Here is a 21211-nt window from a genome sequence, read left to right on the forward strand (position 1 = left end):
AAATCTGAGATCACTCATTCTTCATATATGTCTTACAGTTATTAAATAGACTGTTAAATATTTTCCCAACCTGAAATACAAGACCAAAAAGTGATTAACTAGCAAAGTGTGTGGGGGGGATCCCAAGAAACTAGACATACCTTACAGAACAAGATTCTGAGCTATTCCAATTCTTTGTTACAACTTTAGCTGTTCCTTATTTGCTGGGGATTACTCATATCCCTTGCCTTCTACTTTACTTTAAACGTGCCCTCCCTGGGCGTCTCAGTTTCCAAGGCTTCAGCTAACCGCTACTGCCCACGGATCCCAAATGCATCTCCAGCCCACCTCACCAGGCCGCAGGGCTTCCTGGGTGTCCTAGGCATCTCCTGTCCCAAACTGCACCTATCACACTTGTCCTGTACAAGGTCTCTTCCCCCCACTCTAATTCTTTCATCTCCTCTTTTTCCTGCTCCAATAAAAGTCACTACAATATATACCCCACCTGCTTTGTCTAGGCTGTATAATCAATTAAGTCTATCTTTTAAAATTGGAACTCTGATCACATCATTGTGAGCTGGTCATGGTGATATAAGCCTGTAATCTCAGTACTTGGGAGGCTGAGACAAGAGGATCACAGGTTGCAGGTCAACCTCAGCAGTTTAGCAAGGTCTCTCAACAATCTAGGGAGACCTTGTTTCAAAATAAAAAATAAAAAGGGCTGCGGGTATAGTTCAGAGGTATGATGGCTTTGGGTTCCATCCCCAGTGCCACAAAAAAAAAAAAAAGGGAAAATTAAAAACATGTGGGGATTGATAAGGGATTAGGCAAATATGGCATTTCAGCTGGGTGTGGTGGCACATGCTTGTAACTTCAATACTTGGGGAGCTGAGACAGGAGGAATGCAGGTTCACAGCCAGCCTCGGCAACTTAGTGAGATCCTGTTTCAAAATAAAAGATTAAAATAGGGCTGGGGGGTGTAACTCAGAGGCAGAATGCCCCTGGGTTCCATCTCAGGTACTAAAAAAAAAAAAAAAAAAAAAAGAGGCTGAAACAAGAGGATTATAGGCTCAAGGTCAGCCTTGCCAATTAAGGAGAACCTGCTTTAAAATAATAAATAAACAGAACGGAGGTGTGGTTCCAAAGTAGAATGCTCCTGGGTTCAATCCCCAGTATCTAAAACAAATGAACAAATGAGTGAATGAAGGATATGGCTCTCTATTCACAACACAGGAAGCTGGTCATGAAGCCTTTCCAGGTATTTCCCTACCCTTAACTCCATCGCTTCCCACAGTTCCTCCACTGATTCTCATTAATGCTCAATTTCAAAATCTTTCAATGGCTTGTTCAAATTTTAGAGGCAAACTATCTCACTGCTTTCATTCACCGTCTTGTGCCAGGCACCAAGGCAGAAGCCATAGGTCCTCAGCTACTCACTGGATTCTATCTGTTCTTGCTCTTGGCCAAATGCAACGTAACTATGAATTAACATTAATAATTAGAATTTCTACATCAATACGGTGCAACTGTATAATAAAAGAATTTGAGCAGCCAAGCACAGTGGTACACACCTGTAATCCTAGTATTTGGGAGGCTGAGACAGGAAGGTTGCAGGTCTGAAGCCTCAGCAACCTAGTGAGACCCTGTTTCAAAACAAAACTAAGGGCCAGGGTGTAGTTGAGAGGCAGAATGTTCCTGAGTTCAATCTCTAGTACCACGATAGAGATAGAGCAACAACCTAAAATCTAAATAATTTAACTCCTGTTCATCCTTGGCAAGAATGGATCTTTATCTACTCAAGCGTGTTTCACTTTATGAGAACAAAGTGGCTAAACACAAGTGATATATATTGAGCAGAATTAATTGTTGGTTAAATTTTTTCTGTTTGTTTTTGTGGGCTGGGGGTGAAACCAGGGCTTCACACATGATAAACAAGCATCCTATCACTAAGCCACATCCCGCCCACTATCTGTTAAATTTTAAACAACACAAAGAGCAAAGACCAGAGGGAAGTAAAATAATCACCATCTAACTGAAACCAAGAAGCCAGGAGTGGTGGCGCAAACCTATAAACCCAGTTCTTGGGAAGTGAGACAGGAGGGTCACAGTTAAGGCCAACCTCAGCAACTTAGGGGAGACTGTTTCAAAATTAAAAATAGGACTGGAAGGCTAGGTCAGAGGTACAAAGGCCCTGGGTTCAATCCCTAGTATGACACAAAAAGTACGAAAATAAACGACAACAAAAAAGAAAACTCATAGTCCACACTTTTTCTCACATTTATTTAAAAATCGACATGTATCTAACAATCTAATCACTTAATTGCATTCCCTTGTAAACACCAGAAGTTTGAGAGTCTCCTCTAAAAGAGCCAACACTTAAAGCTCAGTAATTATGTATTTCATAAATATAGCTCAGTGTATTCAAATCTACCAGGGGAGACAAAACAAAACAAAACAAAGAGCCTCTACCACTCGCTGGGTAATAATTCCAAAAGACTTTCTTCTCTCTCATAATATATTTAATTCTGAATGTTAATTTCACTAATATCTCTTTTTACTGAAAATACAGCAACAAACATGACCGGCCGGCCTGCTGTCACAGAGCTAATTCTATAAAGCACACTTGCTGTTGGCCTTGGCTGGGTAGAACAACTCTCAAAATGTTTTTTTCCCTACTAAGAACTAAATTTAAGAAATTTCACATTGGTTCCATTATATAGAAATGTGCTCAAATCTACAGACATCCATCTTTTGTAATAATGACTTTAAAAAAAAATTAGATGAAGCCGGGGGTGGTGGCGCACGCTTGTAATCCCAACATTCGGGAGGCAGAGACAGGCGGACCGCGATTCGCGGAGAGCCTCAGCTACTTAGCGAGGCCCTTTGTAACTCAGTGAGACCCTGTTTCAAAAAATAAAAGACTAAAAAAATAGGACTGGGAGTGTAGCTTGGAGGTTCAATGCCCCTGGGTTCCATCCCCAGTGCTGGGGGAAAAAAAGGATAGGTTTAGGTAGGAGCTGTTATCATAGTATTTGGTCAAGGAGTCAGTAGCATTCCAATTGTGTATTGACCCAGTGAGAATGCTTTGTAGTCACATGGTTGAGAGTGAACAGTGCACAGAAAGAAGACATTTTAGTGTTAGCTCAGGTTTGATTCCAGCCTCCGATGCAGAAATTTGGTAAGCTAAACTGAAGCAAAGGGGTTCTTTCTGTTCATAGTTACATTGGCCTAGAATCAGGTAATCGTAAGATCCCCTTTATTTTCCTGTAACAACCAAACATGAAATGTCTTATTTCAACAGGGTTGATGACCATCCTGCCTCCTTCAGAGGAAAAAGACTGGAGGGTAAGAGAGAAAGAAGCCTAGGTAGGGCCATGGGTCAGCTCGAGAGGAGATAGGGAAGTGATATGTTGGGCAAAGAGTGGGGGAAAGCTGGGCGTAAAAGGAGAAAGCAGAGGCAATGAAAGGTGAAGGTGGGTGCTATAGTTTGTATCAACACTGTCCCCTAGAAGCCCTTGTGTTAAAGGCCTGGTCATCAGCCCTTGGTGCTCTTGGGAGGTGGTGGAGCCTTTAGGAGTTGGGGCCTAGTGGGCAGTTCTAGGCTGGGGAGAGTGTCCTCGGAGGTGGTGTGGGACCCTGGGCTATGCTTTCTTGCTTCTTAGCTACCTCCTAGGACACTCCCAGCCCTATTTTTTATTCTTTATTTTGAAACAGGGTCTCACTGAGTTGCGGAGGGCCTCACTAAGTAGCTGAGGCTGTCTGTGAACCACAATCCTCCTGTCTCAGTCTCCCAAATGCTGGGATTACAAGTTTGCACTACCACACCCAGCTAACCTATGCATTTTCAACACAAACAAGATCTAATTTTTTTTTTTTTTCCAAAAGAATAAGCTTGGCAAAACATTTTGGTGATACTAGGGACTGAACCCAGGGACATTCCACCTCTGAGCTACATTCCTAGCCCTGTTTTATTTTTATTTTGAAACAGGGTCTCGCTAGGTTGATGAGAGTCTCATTACTTGCTGAGGCAGCCCTCAGACCTCAATTCTCCTGTCTCAAACTCCCAAGTACTGTGATTATGAATTACTGATGTGCAACACCACACCCAGCTTGGCAAAACTTTTTGATAAAGCTTTTAAATGTCCTTATCTGGATTATTGATCATGTTGTCTACTTGCTTTATCATGTAAGAAATAGTAATTTTATATTAGTATAGTACTACTCTGTACTTAATAAAATTATATATCTGTCATTTACTTTTTTCCAAGTTATTTTGTCTTAATTAACATATTACTATGTTAAAATATTACCATTTATGGAAAAGTAACATTCTCTATTATACTATTATACTAAAATTACTATGATGACATTTAATAATTCTCCATTTACATTCTCTAAATTGTTCTTATTCAATCTCATAGGCTAATTGCAACCAAATTTATTTTATTTTATTTTATTTTTTGTTGTACTTGGGGTGGAACCCAGAGGCTTTCTACCTCCGGGCTATACTCCCAGACCTTTTTTTTTTAATATTTTATTTGGAAACAGGGTCTCACTAAGTTGCTGAAAGCCTCACTAAGTAGCTGAGGCTGGCTTCGAACCTGTGCGATCCTCCTGTCTCAGCCTCCCAAGCGCAGGGATTACAAGCGTGCGCCACCACACCCAGCATAACTGCAATCAAATTTAAATCTACACAGGACTGTTAATCAAAACTCATATATCCAACAGCATACTTGATATCTAGAAACCATCTGAAACATAAAATGTCCAAAACACAATTCCTGATTTCCAGCTTCATCCAAATCCTCTATACCCTTTCATTCCAAAGCAACCTAAACATTCAGAAAAAGTAAATTAAGTTGGGAGTGTTGGCATACAGTTATAATCCCAGTACTTGGGAGACTGAGATAGGATGATCACAAGGTTCGAGACCAGCCTCAGCAATTTAGTGACACCCTGTTTCAAAATAAAAAATAAAGGCTGGGCTTGGTGGCGCACGCTTGTATTCCCCACGCTTGGGAGGCTGAGACAGGAGGAATGCACGGGTCCGAAGCCAGCCTCAGCTACTTAGTGAGGCTCTTAGCAACTTAGTGAGATCCTGTTTCCAAATAAAATATAAAAAAAGATCTGGGAGTATAGCCCAGAGGTAGAAAGCCTCTGGGTTCCACCCCCAGTACCACCAAAAAAATAAAAAATAAAAAATAAAAAAATAAAAAATAAAAAGGGGCTGGAGGTGTACCTCAGAGGCAGACTGCTCCTAAATTCAATACCCAGTACCAATAAATAATAAATAAGTAAATAAATAAATAAATAAAAATCATATCCAACTCACTGCCTTGTGTAAAACCCTCCAATACTTCCTTTTGCACTCAGAATAAAATGTGGACTTTTCATATCCTACAGGGTTCTACTTGCTTTGGATACAACTTTTTTCTTTTCTTTTTGTTTGCAGTACTGGGGATGATATCCAGGATCTCTTTTCACCATCACCAAATACCTGACAAACACAACTTATAGGAAGACAGACTTATTTGTTATTTGGGGCTGAGCTTCAGGTCAGCCCATGATCAGCCAGCTCCAAAACAGGAGCCTGCGGTGGTGGGAAGGCACGGTGGAGGAGGAGAGCAGCACAGACCTCCTGCGGCCAGGAAGCAGGGCCCACCCCGAGGGCCAAGACCGCCACCCATGACCCACCCACTCGGGATACTTCAAATCCAAACCGTAACATCTGGCATGTAGGTCTCAGTCCAAATGTCAACTTTCTCACAGGCCTTTCTTGACAACTCTCATGAAAATAGCATGTTCTACTACTACTAACCCCTTCCTATTTTCTTCATAGCATTTACCACTTTCTGAAAGTGTTATCATTGTCTAATTGTTTACTGGTGATCTTTGCTACTAAAACTACAGTTTCATGGAAACAGGTTTGGTTTGTCTTCTCACTCCTATACCCCACTGCCTAGGCCTAAATGAGTCAAGTACTTCACAATACAAAGGTACGATAAATAAATGTGGCTGTAAAATGTCAAATTCCTGAAAATGTTTCCTGCAGGAAATTATCAGTAAGAACTTTGTCATCCACACATGAAATTTTATTTACATTTTGAATTATCTACCAATTAAGAGCCTTTGTATTTATTTCCCGTCAGCAATGTTCTTCTCCTGTCTTTGTCTAAAAGGATCCTTGTGTTTCAGGTCTCTGTCCAAATATGTCCTTCGGTGTCAGCCTTCTAATCACTCTAAACAGAAAGCACACGCTTCCCCCTGGTCACTGGCAGATACTGCTTTTGTCTTTTCATAGTGCTCATCGCTCCATTTTCTGTTTTTCTTATTGCTTACTTGCATATTCACCACAAACTAACATTATTAGCTTCAGGAAAACAATCTTCAGTATTTGCATACCCCTGTGAATACATCAAAAGAACTCCTGAAAAGACAAGTCCCTGATCACTGTAGCAAAGCTCGTTGTGGCACTCTACTGAATCACACAACAGTAGAGGCTCAGCACAGACTTTTTCAAAATCAAAACTCATTCATTCAGGTGTCTGAACATAACCAAGTATCCAAACGAAAGTTTTAAAAGCTTCTTTAATGATCTGCTTTATTAAATCATCTCACCAAAACTAATAAAAAGTAATTTGCTCAACTGCCATAATTTATGAAACTAAGAAATTGAGTCAGTATCATGAGGGTAGGTGGGGGATCGATCTGCTCAACTCAGCCTGGGGGTCTGAACGACTACAGATAACTTCTGTGATTGTCCTATAGCACTGGATTGTAATTTTGCAAATTAGGAAAATCCATTTTTCTATCAAACTTGCTAAAAACATCTTAACCTGAACCAGGTGTGGTGGCCCGTGTTTGTAATCCCAGTACTTGGGAGACTGATGCAGGAGGATCACAGGTTCACAGCCAGCCTCAGCTACTTAGGTGAGGCCCTCTGCAACTTTAGTGAGACCCCATTTCAAAATAAAGAATAAAAATAGAGCTCAGGAGCCGGACGTGGTGGTGCGTGCTTGGTGCTTGTAATCCCAGCATTCGGGAGGCTAAAACCGGTCCGCAACTTAGTGAGACCCTGTTTCAAAAGAAAGAATAAAAAAATAGGGCAGGGGGTGTGGCTCAGAGGTCAAATGCCCCTGGGTTCCATCCCCAGACCTGCAAAAAAAAAAAATTAAAAAAAAAAAAAAAAAGAGCTTGGGGTGTAGCTCAGAGGTAGCTGCCCATGGGTTCAACCCTTAGTTCGGTCCCAGACACTGAGCTAAATAACTTTACAATGTACCATTTATTTAAGTTAGTAACCTAAAATGAATGAACAGTAACCCTTTTCTTCCATTAAAAAAAAAAGGAAAGTCCTAGTTACTATATACATTTATTTATTCGTTTATTTATTTAACTTATTTATTGTGGTACTGGGGATGAAACCCAGGGTCATTCTACCTCCAAGCTACACCCCCAGCATTTGTTTACTAACCTAGCAATATGATCATGATCTCGCATTACTTTTTTCTATACCTTTTTCAGCAGGAATCAAGTAAGTGCCTGTTACTTTGTTGTTGTTACTTAGAATTGAACCCAGAGACAGTCTACCTCCAAGTTACACCCCCAGCACTTTTTATTTTGAAAAAGGGTCTAAGAGCTGGCCTTGAACCTATGGTCCCCTGGATTACAGGTGTGTACCACCATGCCCAGCTAGTAAGTTTTTTTTTTTTTTTTTTTTTTTTTTTTTTTTGCAGTACAGGGGTTGAAATACAGGGGCATTCTACCTCTGAGTTACACCCAGCCCTATTTTTTATTTTTAAAAAGGGTCTCACTGAGTTGCAAAGGGCCTCACTAAGTAGCTGAGGTTGGCCACGAACCGCGATCTTCCTGTGTCAACCTCCCAAATGCTGGGATTACATGCATGCACCACAGTGCCTGGCTTAGTAAGTATCTATTAAGTTCACCTATGCATAAACTTTCCTTTTTTATAGAACAAGATAGAAATAATTGATCTATTTGCCTTCTCTGGTTGGTACCAAATAGTAAAAATAATAATTTGAAACAGGAAGATATTGTTTGTGAGGTTTTTTTTCCTGAAAGGTCATATAGTGTAAGTGGGATAAACATAGGCTTTGGAGTCAGCAGACACAAGATCAAATTCTAACATCATCATTTATTGCCTGCTTGGCACTGGGCAACTTATCTCACCTTCAGGATAAGTTAGAGATCAGTTTTCTCATCTATAAAATAACGAAGCTACCACCTATCTCACTTTCTACATGAATAATTAACATCTGTAAAGTACATTAAATCCTCCTCACGCTTCATTTATCGCCATGCCTTCAGCATTATCCCATTTCCACCCTGCATCTTTCAATTCTCTTTGTCTCCTTAACCTCACCTCTTCCAAGAACATCTACAGGGCAGAGATCGTCTACTCCATTACCAACGTCCAGGCCAGAGTACAAAGTAGAAACTGATTATTATCTACGGGATAAATGAATGCCCATAAATCATCATGGTAACTATGTAGTAACAAAAGAGATGTGTTATTCCACCAAACTGTATTTCAATCTTATTTAATTTGTCCATATACGCACAGACTCACCTTCATTTACATAATACTCTTTCAAAAACAGATACTAAGAAGTAAAGAGAAACTTAGGAAATCACTTAGCAAACAGCCTTTTTCTTTCTTTACAAAAACCAAAGGTTGCTGGGTATGGCAGTGCATACTTGGAATCCCAGTACTTGGGAGGCTGAGACAGGAGAATCGCAGGTTCACGGCCAGCCTTGGCTACTTAATGAGGCCCTCCGCAACTTAATGAGACCATTTCAAAAATAAAGAATAGCCTGGCCTGGTGGCGCACGCTTGTAATCCCCGCGCTTGGGAGGCGGAGACAGGAGGATCATGCAGGTTCGAAGCTAGTGGCTTAAGAGACCCTGTTTCCAAATTTTAAAAAAGTATAAAAATAGGTCTGGGAGTGTAGCCTGGAGGTAGAAGGGTTTCCAGGAAACCCAGTACCACCAAAAAAAAAAAAAAAAAAAAAAAAAGGAATAAAAAATAGGGCTGGGGGTATAGCTTTGAGGTAAAACGCTCCTGGGTTCAATCCCCAGTATGGGGGGAAAAAAAAAAATCAAAGTTCGACCCAGGTGTGATGGTGCACACCTGTAATCCTAGTACTTAGAAGACTGAGACAGGAAAATAGCAGGTTCAATGACAGCCTCAGCAAGTTGTGAGACTCTCATCAACCTAGCGAGACTGTGTTACAAAATAAAAATAAAATAGGGCTTGGAGTATAACTCAGAGGTAGAATGCCCACAAAGAAGAAAAAAAAGAAAACCAGAGGTTTGAGCCAGCATGGTAGCATCTGTAATCCTAGTACTTGGGAGGCTGAGACAGGGGGACTGAAGGTTCAAAACCAGCCTCAGCAACTTAGTGAGGTCTTCCACAACTTGTTGAGGAGACCCTTTTTCAAAATAAAAATTAAAAATAGGGCTGGGGAAGCCAGGTATGGTGGTGCATGCTTATAATCCCAGTACTTGGGAGGCTGAAACAGGAGGATCGCAGGTTTGTGGCCATCCTAAACTACTTACTGAGGCCCTCAGCAACTTAGTGAGACCCTGTTTCAAAATAAAGGATAAAAAATAGGGCTGGGGGTGTAGCTCAGAGGTAGATGCCCCTACGTTCAATCCCTAGTAATGCCAAAAACAAACAAATAGGCCTGGGGCAATAATTTAGCCCATGGGTTCAATACCCAGTACCACAAGAAAAAATAAACCAGAGATCTAAGAAATCAAGCAGGGCATGGTAACAGTACTATAATCCTAGGAGTCTGAAGGCTAAGACAGGAGGATCACAGGTTCAAGGATAGCCTCAACAATTTAGTAAACTGTTTCAAAACAAAACAAAAAAAAATTAAAAAGGCTAGGAGTATACCTCAGATACAGAATATGCCCATGGTTTCAATCACCAGTACAAAAAAAAAAGTTCAAGATATGGGAAAATAAATAAAAAGGGTATTAGCTTATGATTTTTAATCTATAAAGTAGTTTCACTGTTGTTTGTTTTGTTTTTTACCACTAGTAAGTAAAAAATTTCAAGGCTCCAAAGTACTAGAAGCACCAGAGGACAGGTAGTGAGCACCCAGACCCTGAAGATTAAAGAAGAGAATGAAACCAAAGAACTTGTTTTTCTAGCTGCTAGTAGCCAACTATACATTAAGACTTGGCATAATGAGCCAGGCAAGGTGGTGCATGTCGGCCAGTATTTCCAGTACTTTAGAGGCTGAGATAGGAGGATGAGAGGTTTGAGGCCAGCCTTAGCAATTTAGTGAGACCCTATTTCAAAACAAAAAATAAAAAGGGCTGGGGTATAATATGGAAGTATAATGCCCCTGGGCTCAACCTTTAGTGGAAAAAAATATTTATTTTTGGCCAGGCTTAGTCTTGGTTCTCTTAATCTCCTAACTCTAATGAGTCAAAAAAAAAAATCACTTCAAGCTGGGCATGGTGGCGCACGCTTGTAATCCCAGCATTTGGGAGGCTGAGACAGGAGGATCATGGTTCACAGACAGCCTCAGCTACTTAATAAGCCCCTTTGCAACTTAGTGAGACCCTGTTTCAAAATAAAGAATAGAAAGTAGGGCTGGAACACGATATATTTAAACATATCAAAGTCAATCAGGAAGCCAAGCATGGGTAGGAGGGAGGGTGAGGGAAGGGGCTAGAGATTGGGTAGGGGCTGATTGGGTGCTGTGTGCATGTGTATCTCCACAAGTCTTTTTTTTATCCCATTGAGATGTATGATTACAATGCACCAATGAACATTTATTTTTAAAAACAGGGCTGGGGATATAACTCAGAGGCAGAATGACCCTGGGTTCCACCCCCCAGTACTGAAAAAAAAAAAAAAAAATCCCAATCCTATCTCCCTTAAAAATGCCTCTCTCAGTGAACCCTTCCTCCTCCTCCTCCTCCTCCTCCTCCTCCTCCTCCTCCTCCTCCTCCTGTACTGGGGATTAAACCAGGGGCATTCTACCTCTGGGATACACCCTATGCCCTACTTAATTTTTATTTTGAAACTATTTCACTAGGTTGATGAGAATCTCACTACTTGCTGAGGCTGTCTTCGTACCCGTGATCCTCCTGTCCCAATCTCTCAAGTACTGGGATTCGAGGCGTGCGCCACCATGCAGACCTTGAACCCCACTTCTACATCTCTCCATCCTCTGAGACCGCAGTTCAGACCCCCAGCTATTCCATGAGCCTCCTGAGGATATCTCCTCCACAATTCCACCAGGGTGGCTTTCTGAAACGCAAGCGTGACGAGAGCCTCTCTGTGGGATTCACACCCTACACTACGCGGTTCCCTATCACTTCCAGAACATACACATGTGTTGTATCATAAAAAGCCGTTCATCAGGCCCTAGCCATCTATTCTGTGAGCTCATTGCTCATCACTCCCAGTATGTGCCTGGTGCTAAAGCTGCATCCAAAGCCCTTGCTTTCCCTGAGCTATCTATCATACTCATGCTTCATCAGCACCCCCCACGCTCCCATGCACAGTAACTTACAGCCCAGCCTTCATTTCCCTACTTAGTAAATTCCTTGACATCCTTCAAAATGTGGCATAAAAGTAGGACGGAGTTTGGTGTCTCTATATTTGTAAAATATATGTATTAAAATTTGGTTAGATTTATGCTGGGCGTGGTGGTGCACGCTTGTAATCCCCACGCTTGGGAGGTGGAGACAGGAGGATTGCGCAGGTTTGAAGCCAGCCCAGGAGGATCGCGCAGATTTGAAGCCAGCTGCGCTGGCTTAAGAGACCCTGTTTCCAAATTTTAAAAAATATGAAATAGGTCTGGGAATGTAGCCCGGAGGTAGAAGGGTTTCCAGGAACCCCAGTGCCACCCCAAAAAAAGAAAAAAAAAACTAATAAAAAAAATTTGGTTAGATTTTAATAAACCCCCACTAGAAAGTGAAACACTGAAGGCCAAGAACTCTTAATCATAGTAAAAGTACAAAATACACTGCAGAAGATCAAATAATATGAATAAATTAATAAATGGTCTGACTGAATTCAGTTTTATTATAAGTGTAAAAAAGTTTTTTGTTTTGTTTTGTTTTGTTTATGTGGTGCTGGGGATGAAGTCCAGGGGCCTTCTACCTCCAAGCTACACTCCCAGACCTATTTTATATTTTATTTGGAAACAGGGTCTCCCTAAGGTGCTGAGAGCCTCACTAAGTAGCTGAGGCTGGCTTTGAAACTGTGCAATCCTCCTGTCTCAGCCTCCCAAGTACTGGGATTACAAACATGTGCCACCACGCCTGGCATAAATGTAAGAGTTTTGTGAACTGGGCAAGGTGATGTATACATGTAATCCCAGTACCTGGGAGGCTGAGTCAAGAAAATCTCAGGTTCAAGTCCAGCTTCAGCAACATAAGACAACTCAACAACCTAGCAAGACCATACATCTTCAAAAATAAAAAATAAAAAGGGCTAGGGGTGTAGCTTGGAGGTGGGACTACCTTTGAGTTTAATCCCTAGTACCAGCCAAAAAAAGGTACTTGATACTTATGTAATACCATCTGATAAAATAAGTACCATTTACCAAGTTATTTCTATTTGAGTGAACTTAGTCCAAATAAATAATTAAAAATAAACAACGATTTTAACATGATAAGTAAGGTTTTATAATAGCAAAAGATAATCTGAATTTGTAACAAAGATATAGATGTTACCTATTAATAATAAAATCCAAACTAGGTACACAAGGAGTGGAAAATAGAAAAGTGAGTTCCAGAGCCAGGCATGGTGGCACACCCTTGTAATCCCAGCATTTGAGAGGCTCAGACCAGAGGATCGCAGTTCACGGCCATCCTCAGCTACTTAGTGAGGCCCTCCGCAAATTAGTGAGACCCTGTTTTAAAATAAAGAATAAAAAATAGGGCTGGGGGTGTAGCTTGGAGGTCGAATATCCCTGGGCTGAGAACCTCACTAAGTAGCTGAGGCTGGCTTTGAACCTGTGCGATCCTCCTTTCTCACCCTCCCAAGCGCTGGGATTTCAAGTGTGTGCCAGCACGCCTGGCTCAAAGCCCTGTTTAACAATAGCTACCAGAATTTAAAATACCTCAGAGGTAAATTCTGCTCACAAATTTGAAACATATTCTTATACAGGGGTCATAAGAAATTGTCTCCTCACCTACTATTATGACCCTACATTTATCAATGTTTTTCTCTAAACTGCAATCTTTATTCTTATACAGGGAAAAGTGGGGCTTTTTTTTTTTTTTTTTTCAGTACTAGGGATTGAACCTAGGGACATTCTATTTCTGAGCTACACCTCCAGCCTATTTGTTATTCTCTTTATTTTGAAACAGAATCTCACTAAATTGTGGGGAGGAGCTCACTAAGTAGCTGAGGCTGGCTTCCAACCTACGATCCTCCTGTTTCAGCCTCCAAGTACTAGGATTACAAGTGTACACCACTATCCCCATGCACCACAACGCACAGCTAGAGAAAAGTTTTTAAAAAGGCTCTACATGCCTGCCGAGGGGTTAGGCCGGTGCTGGGGCCAACGGCCAGCATCGGAGCCTTCCGTGAGGCAAGGCCATTATTGAAGCCTCCAAGGCCGGGATCGGAGCCTGCCGAGGGGTTAGGCCGGTGCCGGGGCCAACGAGGCCGGGATCAGAGCCTGCCGTGGGGCAAGGCCGGTGCTGGGGCCTCCGAGGCCGGGATCAGAGCCTGCCGAGGGGTTAGGCCAGTGCTGGGGCCAACGGCCAGCATTGGAGCCTTCCGTGAGGCAAGGCCATTATTGAGGCCTCCGAGGCCGGGATCGGAGCCTGCCGAGGGGTTAGGCCAATGCCGGGGCCATCGGCTAATATTGGAGCCTGCCGTGAGGCAAGGCTGGTGCTGGGGCCTCCGAGGCCGGGATCGGAGCTAGCTGAGGGGTTAGGCCGGTGCCGGGGCCACTGGCCGGCTTTGGAGCCTTCCGTGAGGCAAGGCCGCTCGCTACTGAGGCCTCTGAGGCCTGGATCGGAGCCTGCCGAGGGGTTAGGCAGATGCCGGGGCCATCGGCTAACATAGGAGCCTGCCGTGAGGCAAGGCCGGTGCTGGGGCCTCCGAGGCCGGGATCAGAGCCAGCTGAGGGGTTAGGCCAGTGTCAGGGCCAGCGAGGCCAGAACCAGGGCCTCCCATGAGGCAAGGCTGCTGCTTGAGCCAGCGAGGTCTGATCAGTCCACCGGGTAGCCAAGCCACAACTGGGGCCATCAAGAGTGGGATCGGTATTTGCAATGCGGCATGCACAGAGAAATATCGCAGAAAATTAAAACCAGATGCTTCCCCTAATCAGCAATAACTAGGAGGAAATGGGCAACAGGAAGTGGTCGAGCTATAGAAAGGGCCCTATAGTGAAGCAATTAAGGTGACCAATCAGAGGGTATGGAATAGGGGAGGATGGAGCCTCTTTAAAAGCAGGAGATACATAAACATATGTATCAAAGTTAATCACCAAACAAGCATGGGATGAGGGAGGGGGAGGGAATGGGATGGGGGCTGGATGAGGGCTAATTGGATGATGTGTGCTTATATATCCTCTCAAGTCTTATATTCCAATGTGATGTATGATTACAATGCACCAATAAAAATAAATTTAAAAAAAATAAAAAAATCAATAGAAAAATCAAAAAATAAATAAATTAATAAATAAAAAGGCTCTACATGAGTAAATTACACAACGTCAGAATGACGTAGAACAAGATAGAGGGCCTCATATCTATAAAAACTATTCCGGGTTTTGTTTTTGTTTTGGTTTTGGTGGTACTGGGGTTCCTGGAAGCCCTTCTACCTCCAGGCTACACTCCCAGACCTATTTTCTTAAATATATTTTTATTGGAAACAGGGCCTCTTAAGCCAGTGCAGCTGGCTTCAAGCCTGCATGATTCTCCTGTCTCCGCCTCCCAAGCTTGGGGATTACAAGCGGCCGTCACCACGCCCAGCCTATTCCAGGTTTTGTATTTCGGTGAATTCATTTGAACCACCAACACCTCTCCATTCCACTCCTGAATGACATGGGGCTGTAATTGCCTTCTACATTCCTATCTTAGTAATAAACTCCTTCAAGGGAGGGGGGGGGTTCTACATGAGCAAATTACAGAGTTCCAACAGATGGCAACACCATGGAAATCCATAAGAATAGATGCCAAATAGGACCAATTAAAAAAAAAAAAAAGGACAAAAGCACAACACAGTGTTCCTAAAATCAGATTCTCTGTTCTCAATATCTTTCATGTATCCAGCAAAAATAGTGACAAAAAATTACCTTCCATATTCTATTTTGTGCGCATGTGTGGTACTGTGTATGGGGCTGAACCCAGGGCGTTCTACCTCTGAGCTACACACCTGCAGCTATATTTTGTTTTTTAATTTTGAAACAGGGTCTTGTTAGGCTGCTGAGGGTCTCACTACGTTGTTGAGGCTCGCCTCAAACCTGCAATCCCCTCCTGTCCTGGCCTCCCAAATACTGGAATTATAGGCATGTGCTGCTGCCATCCCCAGCTACCTTGCACATTCCACCTTCATCCAGGCTCTATCAACCTTGTTTCATCTTCTAATGACAGTCATCTTAGCATCCTATTTAACCCCATAGCTACTTCTATAGTACATGAGATTAACATAACCCTTAAAACATGAACAGAAAGCAGGGTGTGGTGGCCCACCCTGTATAATCCTAGTACTCAGAAGACAGAGCATTCAAGTTCAAGACCAGCTTCAGTAGTAACAAAGTTGCTGAGGGCCTGGTTAAACTGCTGAGGATGGCCTCTAATCTGCAGTCTTCCTGCCTCAGCTTTCCAACTACTGGGATTATAGGCATGGGCTATGCTAAGGCTGACCCCACACCTGCCTTTCTCCTGCCTCACCTTCCTAAATGCTGAGATCACAGGCTTGTGCCACCATGCCTGGCTTTTCTAGCAGCATTCTTGATAATATCTGCATTTTGTGAAACTTACACTAAAGCAGCACAATGGACAAAACACCAGGCAATGAACTTAAAACATCTGGATTAATGTCTTCAGAGACCAACTCTCCGGAGCGCCCCTGCATGCCTACATCAGCCAGCTTACAACGCTTCTCCGTGTGTTTTCCACAAGAACGAGTCAATGGCTGCTAAATAAACTAAAATAACTGATACACAGAAATTGACCAAGAGGTTATTCAAGCACATAAATGAACACTTGCAAATTTCAATGCCAGCCTAATTAAAATAAAACTCAAGGGTTCATTTTGCATCTCTTCTAGCTAGTTTATATGGTGTAGAAAAAAAGTTCTAAAATTATATAAAAATTACATTAAAGTAGCTGGAAATTACCTAACTGTTTCTTCCAGATACTAGATGATATCAAAACTTCCATAATCGTTTGGTGAACTCTTCCTTCACTTAGAAACCAGATTTACAAGGAACAGACAGTTTTAAACTCTAGGTAGAGATAACAATCAAATTCCAAAACATTTTATGCACTGACTTACAGTACAATCCACACTCAAAAGTGTGCACTGCAAACTTAAAATAATCTGGGTACATAAAGACGCACCATCTGTATGGGTTTCCTGTGCAGCTCTCGTTCGGTCACCAATTTTTCCTGGTCAGTAACGTAGAGACCTTTCTGTGCTAACGCCTGGATTACAGCATCATGGCCCAGGAGGGGTTTCGCAGCATCGCTCTTGAGAATGAGACTCCCCGCACGACAATACAGCTCAGCGGACAGAAGCAAATTAACCACAGGCGGCTTGATGTGTTCCTGGTCATACTGATCTGTGTAAAATGGTTCTCGAAGTTCCTCTGGCACATTTTCTATAAAGATTAAGGGGGAAAAATTCCGTTACGAGATTTTTACGAAAGAAACACACATTTTAATAATTATTACTCATTGTGCAGTACCTAAGATTCCCTCTAAAAATAACAATATCCTTTTAACTGAAAAGATAATTTCTTAGACCTTAACATATAATCCAGAATAAAATTTCCTTTTCAGAAGATGCTACTCTGAAAAAAACTCCAAAAGAGATACTATAGAGCAAACAAGAAGTTTCCTGAGTCTAGCGGCTGAGGAGAGTATTCCCACATGTAGAGTCAAAAGCAGAGTGAACCCTAAAATTCCTAAGAAACTAATTCCAGTGAATAACCCAACCGCACATGCAAGCAATCAATTAGGAAATGCAGCTACTGCTTCAGGATGCTGCTGGCCTCGCCTTCCTTTGCCCAAAGCTTTACAGCTGCAGCATTTAGACTGGGCGGGGACACACGCTGTCCCCTTCTCTCAAAGCTCCTGGTCTCTCTCCCTTCTTGCTCAGCCTGCTAAAGTTTTTGAAGGGGGGTACAGCTTTTGTTTGAGAAAGATCCACTGTTTAAAATCTGGTGTTTAGCCGGGGCATGGTGGCGCATGCTTGTAACCCCAGTACTTGGGAGGCTAAGACCCAGGAGGAGTGCTGGTTCGAAGCAGCCTCAACAACTTAGCAAGGCCCTCCATAACTTAGATTCTGTTTCCAAATAAGAAAAAAAATCGGGCTGCAGGTTTAGCTTACAGGTAGAATGCCTCTGGATTCGATCTCTAGAGCCACCAAAAAAAAAAAAAAAAATTGGTGTTTATTACTGATGGCTATAAAAATCAAAGATAGAAGATTATTTTATAGGGATCAGATAATGAAGCTTGAAGACAGAAGGGATAACAGGACGTGAAGGACATAAGAGACTGCTAAAGATAAAGAATCCAGGAACAAAGCAGACAAGAGAGGTGAAGTGGAAATCAAAGATGACCAAGCCTGGGTTACCAGGGAAATAGAAACAGCATTAATACAAAAAAGGAAATTAGAGGCAGAGCCAATTGTGGAAAGAAAGTCATAGGCTCAGTTTTAGACATGTTGTTTGAAATTACAGCAAAAAAAATATTCAAGTGGAAACATCCACTAATCAGCAGATGATATAGAACCCAGAAAGAGGCCAGAGTAAATATATCAATTTGGGACTTTGATGACATCTAAAAATACCATCTTTTAATAATTGAAAACATTTTGCTTCCTTCATAGCTTGAATTACTCAGCTGTGAGCCAGCTTCAAACTTAAAATAGTTTCCTCAGTATTGTAAAATGCAGAATATAATGCTGGTACTAATTTAAATTTCAGTATCACAGGAACTAAATAAAGGGAAGATTTTTTTGGTTTGGGTTTTTAAGAGAGAGAGAGAGAGAGAGAGAGAGAGAGAGAGAGAGAGAGAGAGAGAGTGAGTGTGTGTGTGTGTGTACACAGAGGATTGGACACAGGGACAATCGACCTTCTAGCTACACCCTGGTGGAACCCAGGGGCATTCTACCTCCAAGCTACACCCACAGCCCTATTTTTTATTCTTTATTTTGAAACAGGGTCTCACTGAGTTGCAAAGGGCCTCACTAAGTAGCTGAGGCTCACCACCATGCTCGGCTCCTTTTTTAATTTTTAATTTTGAACCAGGGTCTTATTATGTTGCCCAGACTGGCCTCAAGCCTGAGCTCCTCCTGTCTCAATCTTTCAAGTACTGGGAATACAACCATGTACCACCACACCTAGCAAAAGGGAAATTAGTTTAAGATAACTAATATAAAATGCACAAATAATAGATTTTTATTCCCTGTATCTTTTTAGATTTTATTCCTGTATTGTATTCTGTTATTGCATTGGTATCTAAACACTAGCTATGCAAAAAAAGTATAAGCTTATTATCAGGATAACAAAGTAATCCATCATACCTATACATCCACCTGTCACTCACTGATTTCACATCCATTTTTAAACAACTTAGTGAAGTGGACAAACCAGATAATGTATAATAGAAATGTATGCTTATACTTCAAGGGTCTATGTGTTAGGTAGGCACTATCCTAAACATTTTCATTTAATCCAAAAGACCCTTTACTCCCCATTTGACAGACAAGGCGCTCTAGAACCGCTCATTATCTTACCCAAAGGCACACAGCTAGTAAATGCAGCATTTTAGCTCTAAACCATCTAGTTAAACAGACTAAAAAATAACAATGGCATATGCCAAAATCACAGGGGGAAGATGGAAGACAAAGAGGCCAGGGGCTGTTTCCATTCTCTTAAGGCATGCCCACAAACCTAAGTTGTTAAAGTGTATGTTTTTTAAAGACCCCAATGGCTGGGCGTAGTGGCGCACGCTTGTAATCCCTGCGCTTGGGAGGCTGAGACAGGATCGCGCAGGTTCGAAGTCAGCCTCAGCTGGCTTAAGAAACCCTGCTTCCAAATAAAATAGGTCTGGGAGTGTAGCCCGGAGGTAGAAGGCCCCTGGGTTCCATCCCCAGTACCGCCAAAAAAAAAAAAGACCCCAATGCAAGGAAACGGGAAAGGATTCACAACAAACCAAAAAATGTTTTAAGAATATGATAAAAACAAATTTTTGAACTGCAAAAGGAATGTAAAACTGCACATTGAATACTAATACAAAATAGGTCATTTCAAAAACAAGTATTGGAAAACTAGATATGCTTAAGGGAAGAGTCTCAAAGTCTTATTTTACCAATGGTATGACATCAGTATTCTTTAAAAACAATTTGAAACTGTATCACATTTTTTAAAAAACATGAATTGAAACAGTATACTAGAAAATAAACAGGCAAAAACAAAAGATAAGAGGTTTCATTTTCATAACTTTCAGAACAAAAATAAGGTAAATTAATAATTATGGAATGGCTAAGTGAAATAAATACCACTGCTAGAATTACAAAGGATAAGAGACAAGTTTTTCCTGAATACCAGGACTTATCAGAATCTACTTTAATCATGTTATTATAAATCCTGACTATGTATGTTTTGAAATTAACTTTCACTTGAAATGCTTGAGGTACAGGTAGAAGAAGAGACAGAATTGCTCAAGGATTTTCTATAAAGCTGGGTTGGCTACCAGTTGTTTCCACATTCCTGCAAGTGGCACAGATTTCTTGAAAACAATGAAGGGGCAGGATAGAATATGAATGTACCTTAGAAATTGCATACTAAGCTGGGCGTGGTGGCACATGCTTGCAATCCCAGTACTTGGGAAGGTGAGAAAGAAGGATCACAGGTTCGAAGCCAGCCTCAACAAGGAGTGAGACTCAGCAACCTAGTGAGGCCCTGTTTCAAAACAAAAAAAGATTGGGCAGAATCCTAATTCTACCACTTACTTGTATGGGAGATTTCTTTTTCCAAAACAGGGCCTCATTATGTTGTTGAGGCTGGTCTCAAACCTGAGATCCCTGTCTCAGCCTCCCAAGTACCGGGATTATAAACTTGTACCACCATACCCAGCTATGTGGATCTTAAGTGACTCTTAACTTCTCTGAGTTCCAATTTCCCTATAATCAACAAATGTTACCTACTACTATGATCTCAGTGACTGCCAGCTCTCCTTGGCCTATACTCCAGATACGCAAGCCTTTTTGTTGCTAGAACATGCCAAGCTCAGACCCCTTGGTTTGCATACTAGTTGATCCGTCTGCCTCTAACATCCCCCCTGCTAGTCCCATGGCTAGCTTTCTATTCAGATCTTTTTTAAATGTCATCTCCTCAGACATACCTTCCCTGAGAACCCAACCAATCATCCTATTTTGATTCTCTAGATAGTAGTTATCACCATCCTATAATATTTTGTATCTTTATCTGTGTCTCAAGGAGAACAGGCTAATTTTCTGTCTTGTGTCACTAGTACTTAGCTGTGCCTGACACTCAAGTGGGCATTCAAGTATTTAATAAAATAATATAAAATCCATAAGCATGAAGTTTTGCCTTCACAGAAGGTACCAAACCAATTAAAAGCTCCTTCCTGCCAGGAGCTTGGGAGGCTGAAACAGGAGGATCACAGGATCCAGGCTAACCTCATTAATTTAATGAGGCCCTCAACAACTTAGTGAAACCATATGCCAAAATAAAAATTAAATCAGGTCTGGGGTGTAGCTCAGAGGTAGGTTTCAATTCCCAGTACCAAAAGTGTCTTCCTCTCTCCCTCCCTCCATTTTGTTATCAATGTGGTAAGTGCTGTACAGTGCTGGATGGCATTCCCCACCTTAAGTTAGCACCTCCAGCCCGGGCGTGGGGCACACGTGTAATCCCCGCGCTTGGAAGGCGGAGACAGGAAGATCACGCAGGTTTGAAGCCAGCTGTGCTGGCTTAAGAGACACTGTTTCCAAATAAAAATATAAAATCGGTCTGGGAGTGTAGCCCGGAGG

At 41.9% G+C, this 21211-nt stretch overlaps 1 protein-coding gene across 4 annotated transcripts in view; it reads right to left on the reverse strand.

Annotated features, from left to right (window-relative positions):
• CAMSAP2 (calmodulin regulated spectrin associated protein family member 2) overlaps positions 1–21211 on the reverse strand; it is a gene marked incomplete at both ends in the record, with an annotated part of 109627 nt that overhangs the window by 65768 nt on the left and 22648 nt on the right. For all 4 annotated transcript variants that reach the window (XM_080698347.1, XM_080698345.1, XM_080698346.1 and 1 more), the window contains one exon: positions 16552–16811. In XM_080698347.1, coding sequence (XP_080554473.1) covers positions 16552–16811 — 260 coding nt within the window. The remainder of the gene's footprint in view (positions 1–16551; positions 16812–21211) is intronic.

Source organism: Muscardinus avellanarius (assembly GCF_963383645.1).
Source record: "Muscardinus avellanarius genome assembly, chromosome: 7".
NCBI classification, from domain to species: domain Eukaryota; kingdom Metazoa; phylum Chordata; class Mammalia; order Rodentia; family Gliridae; genus Muscardinus; species Muscardinus avellanarius.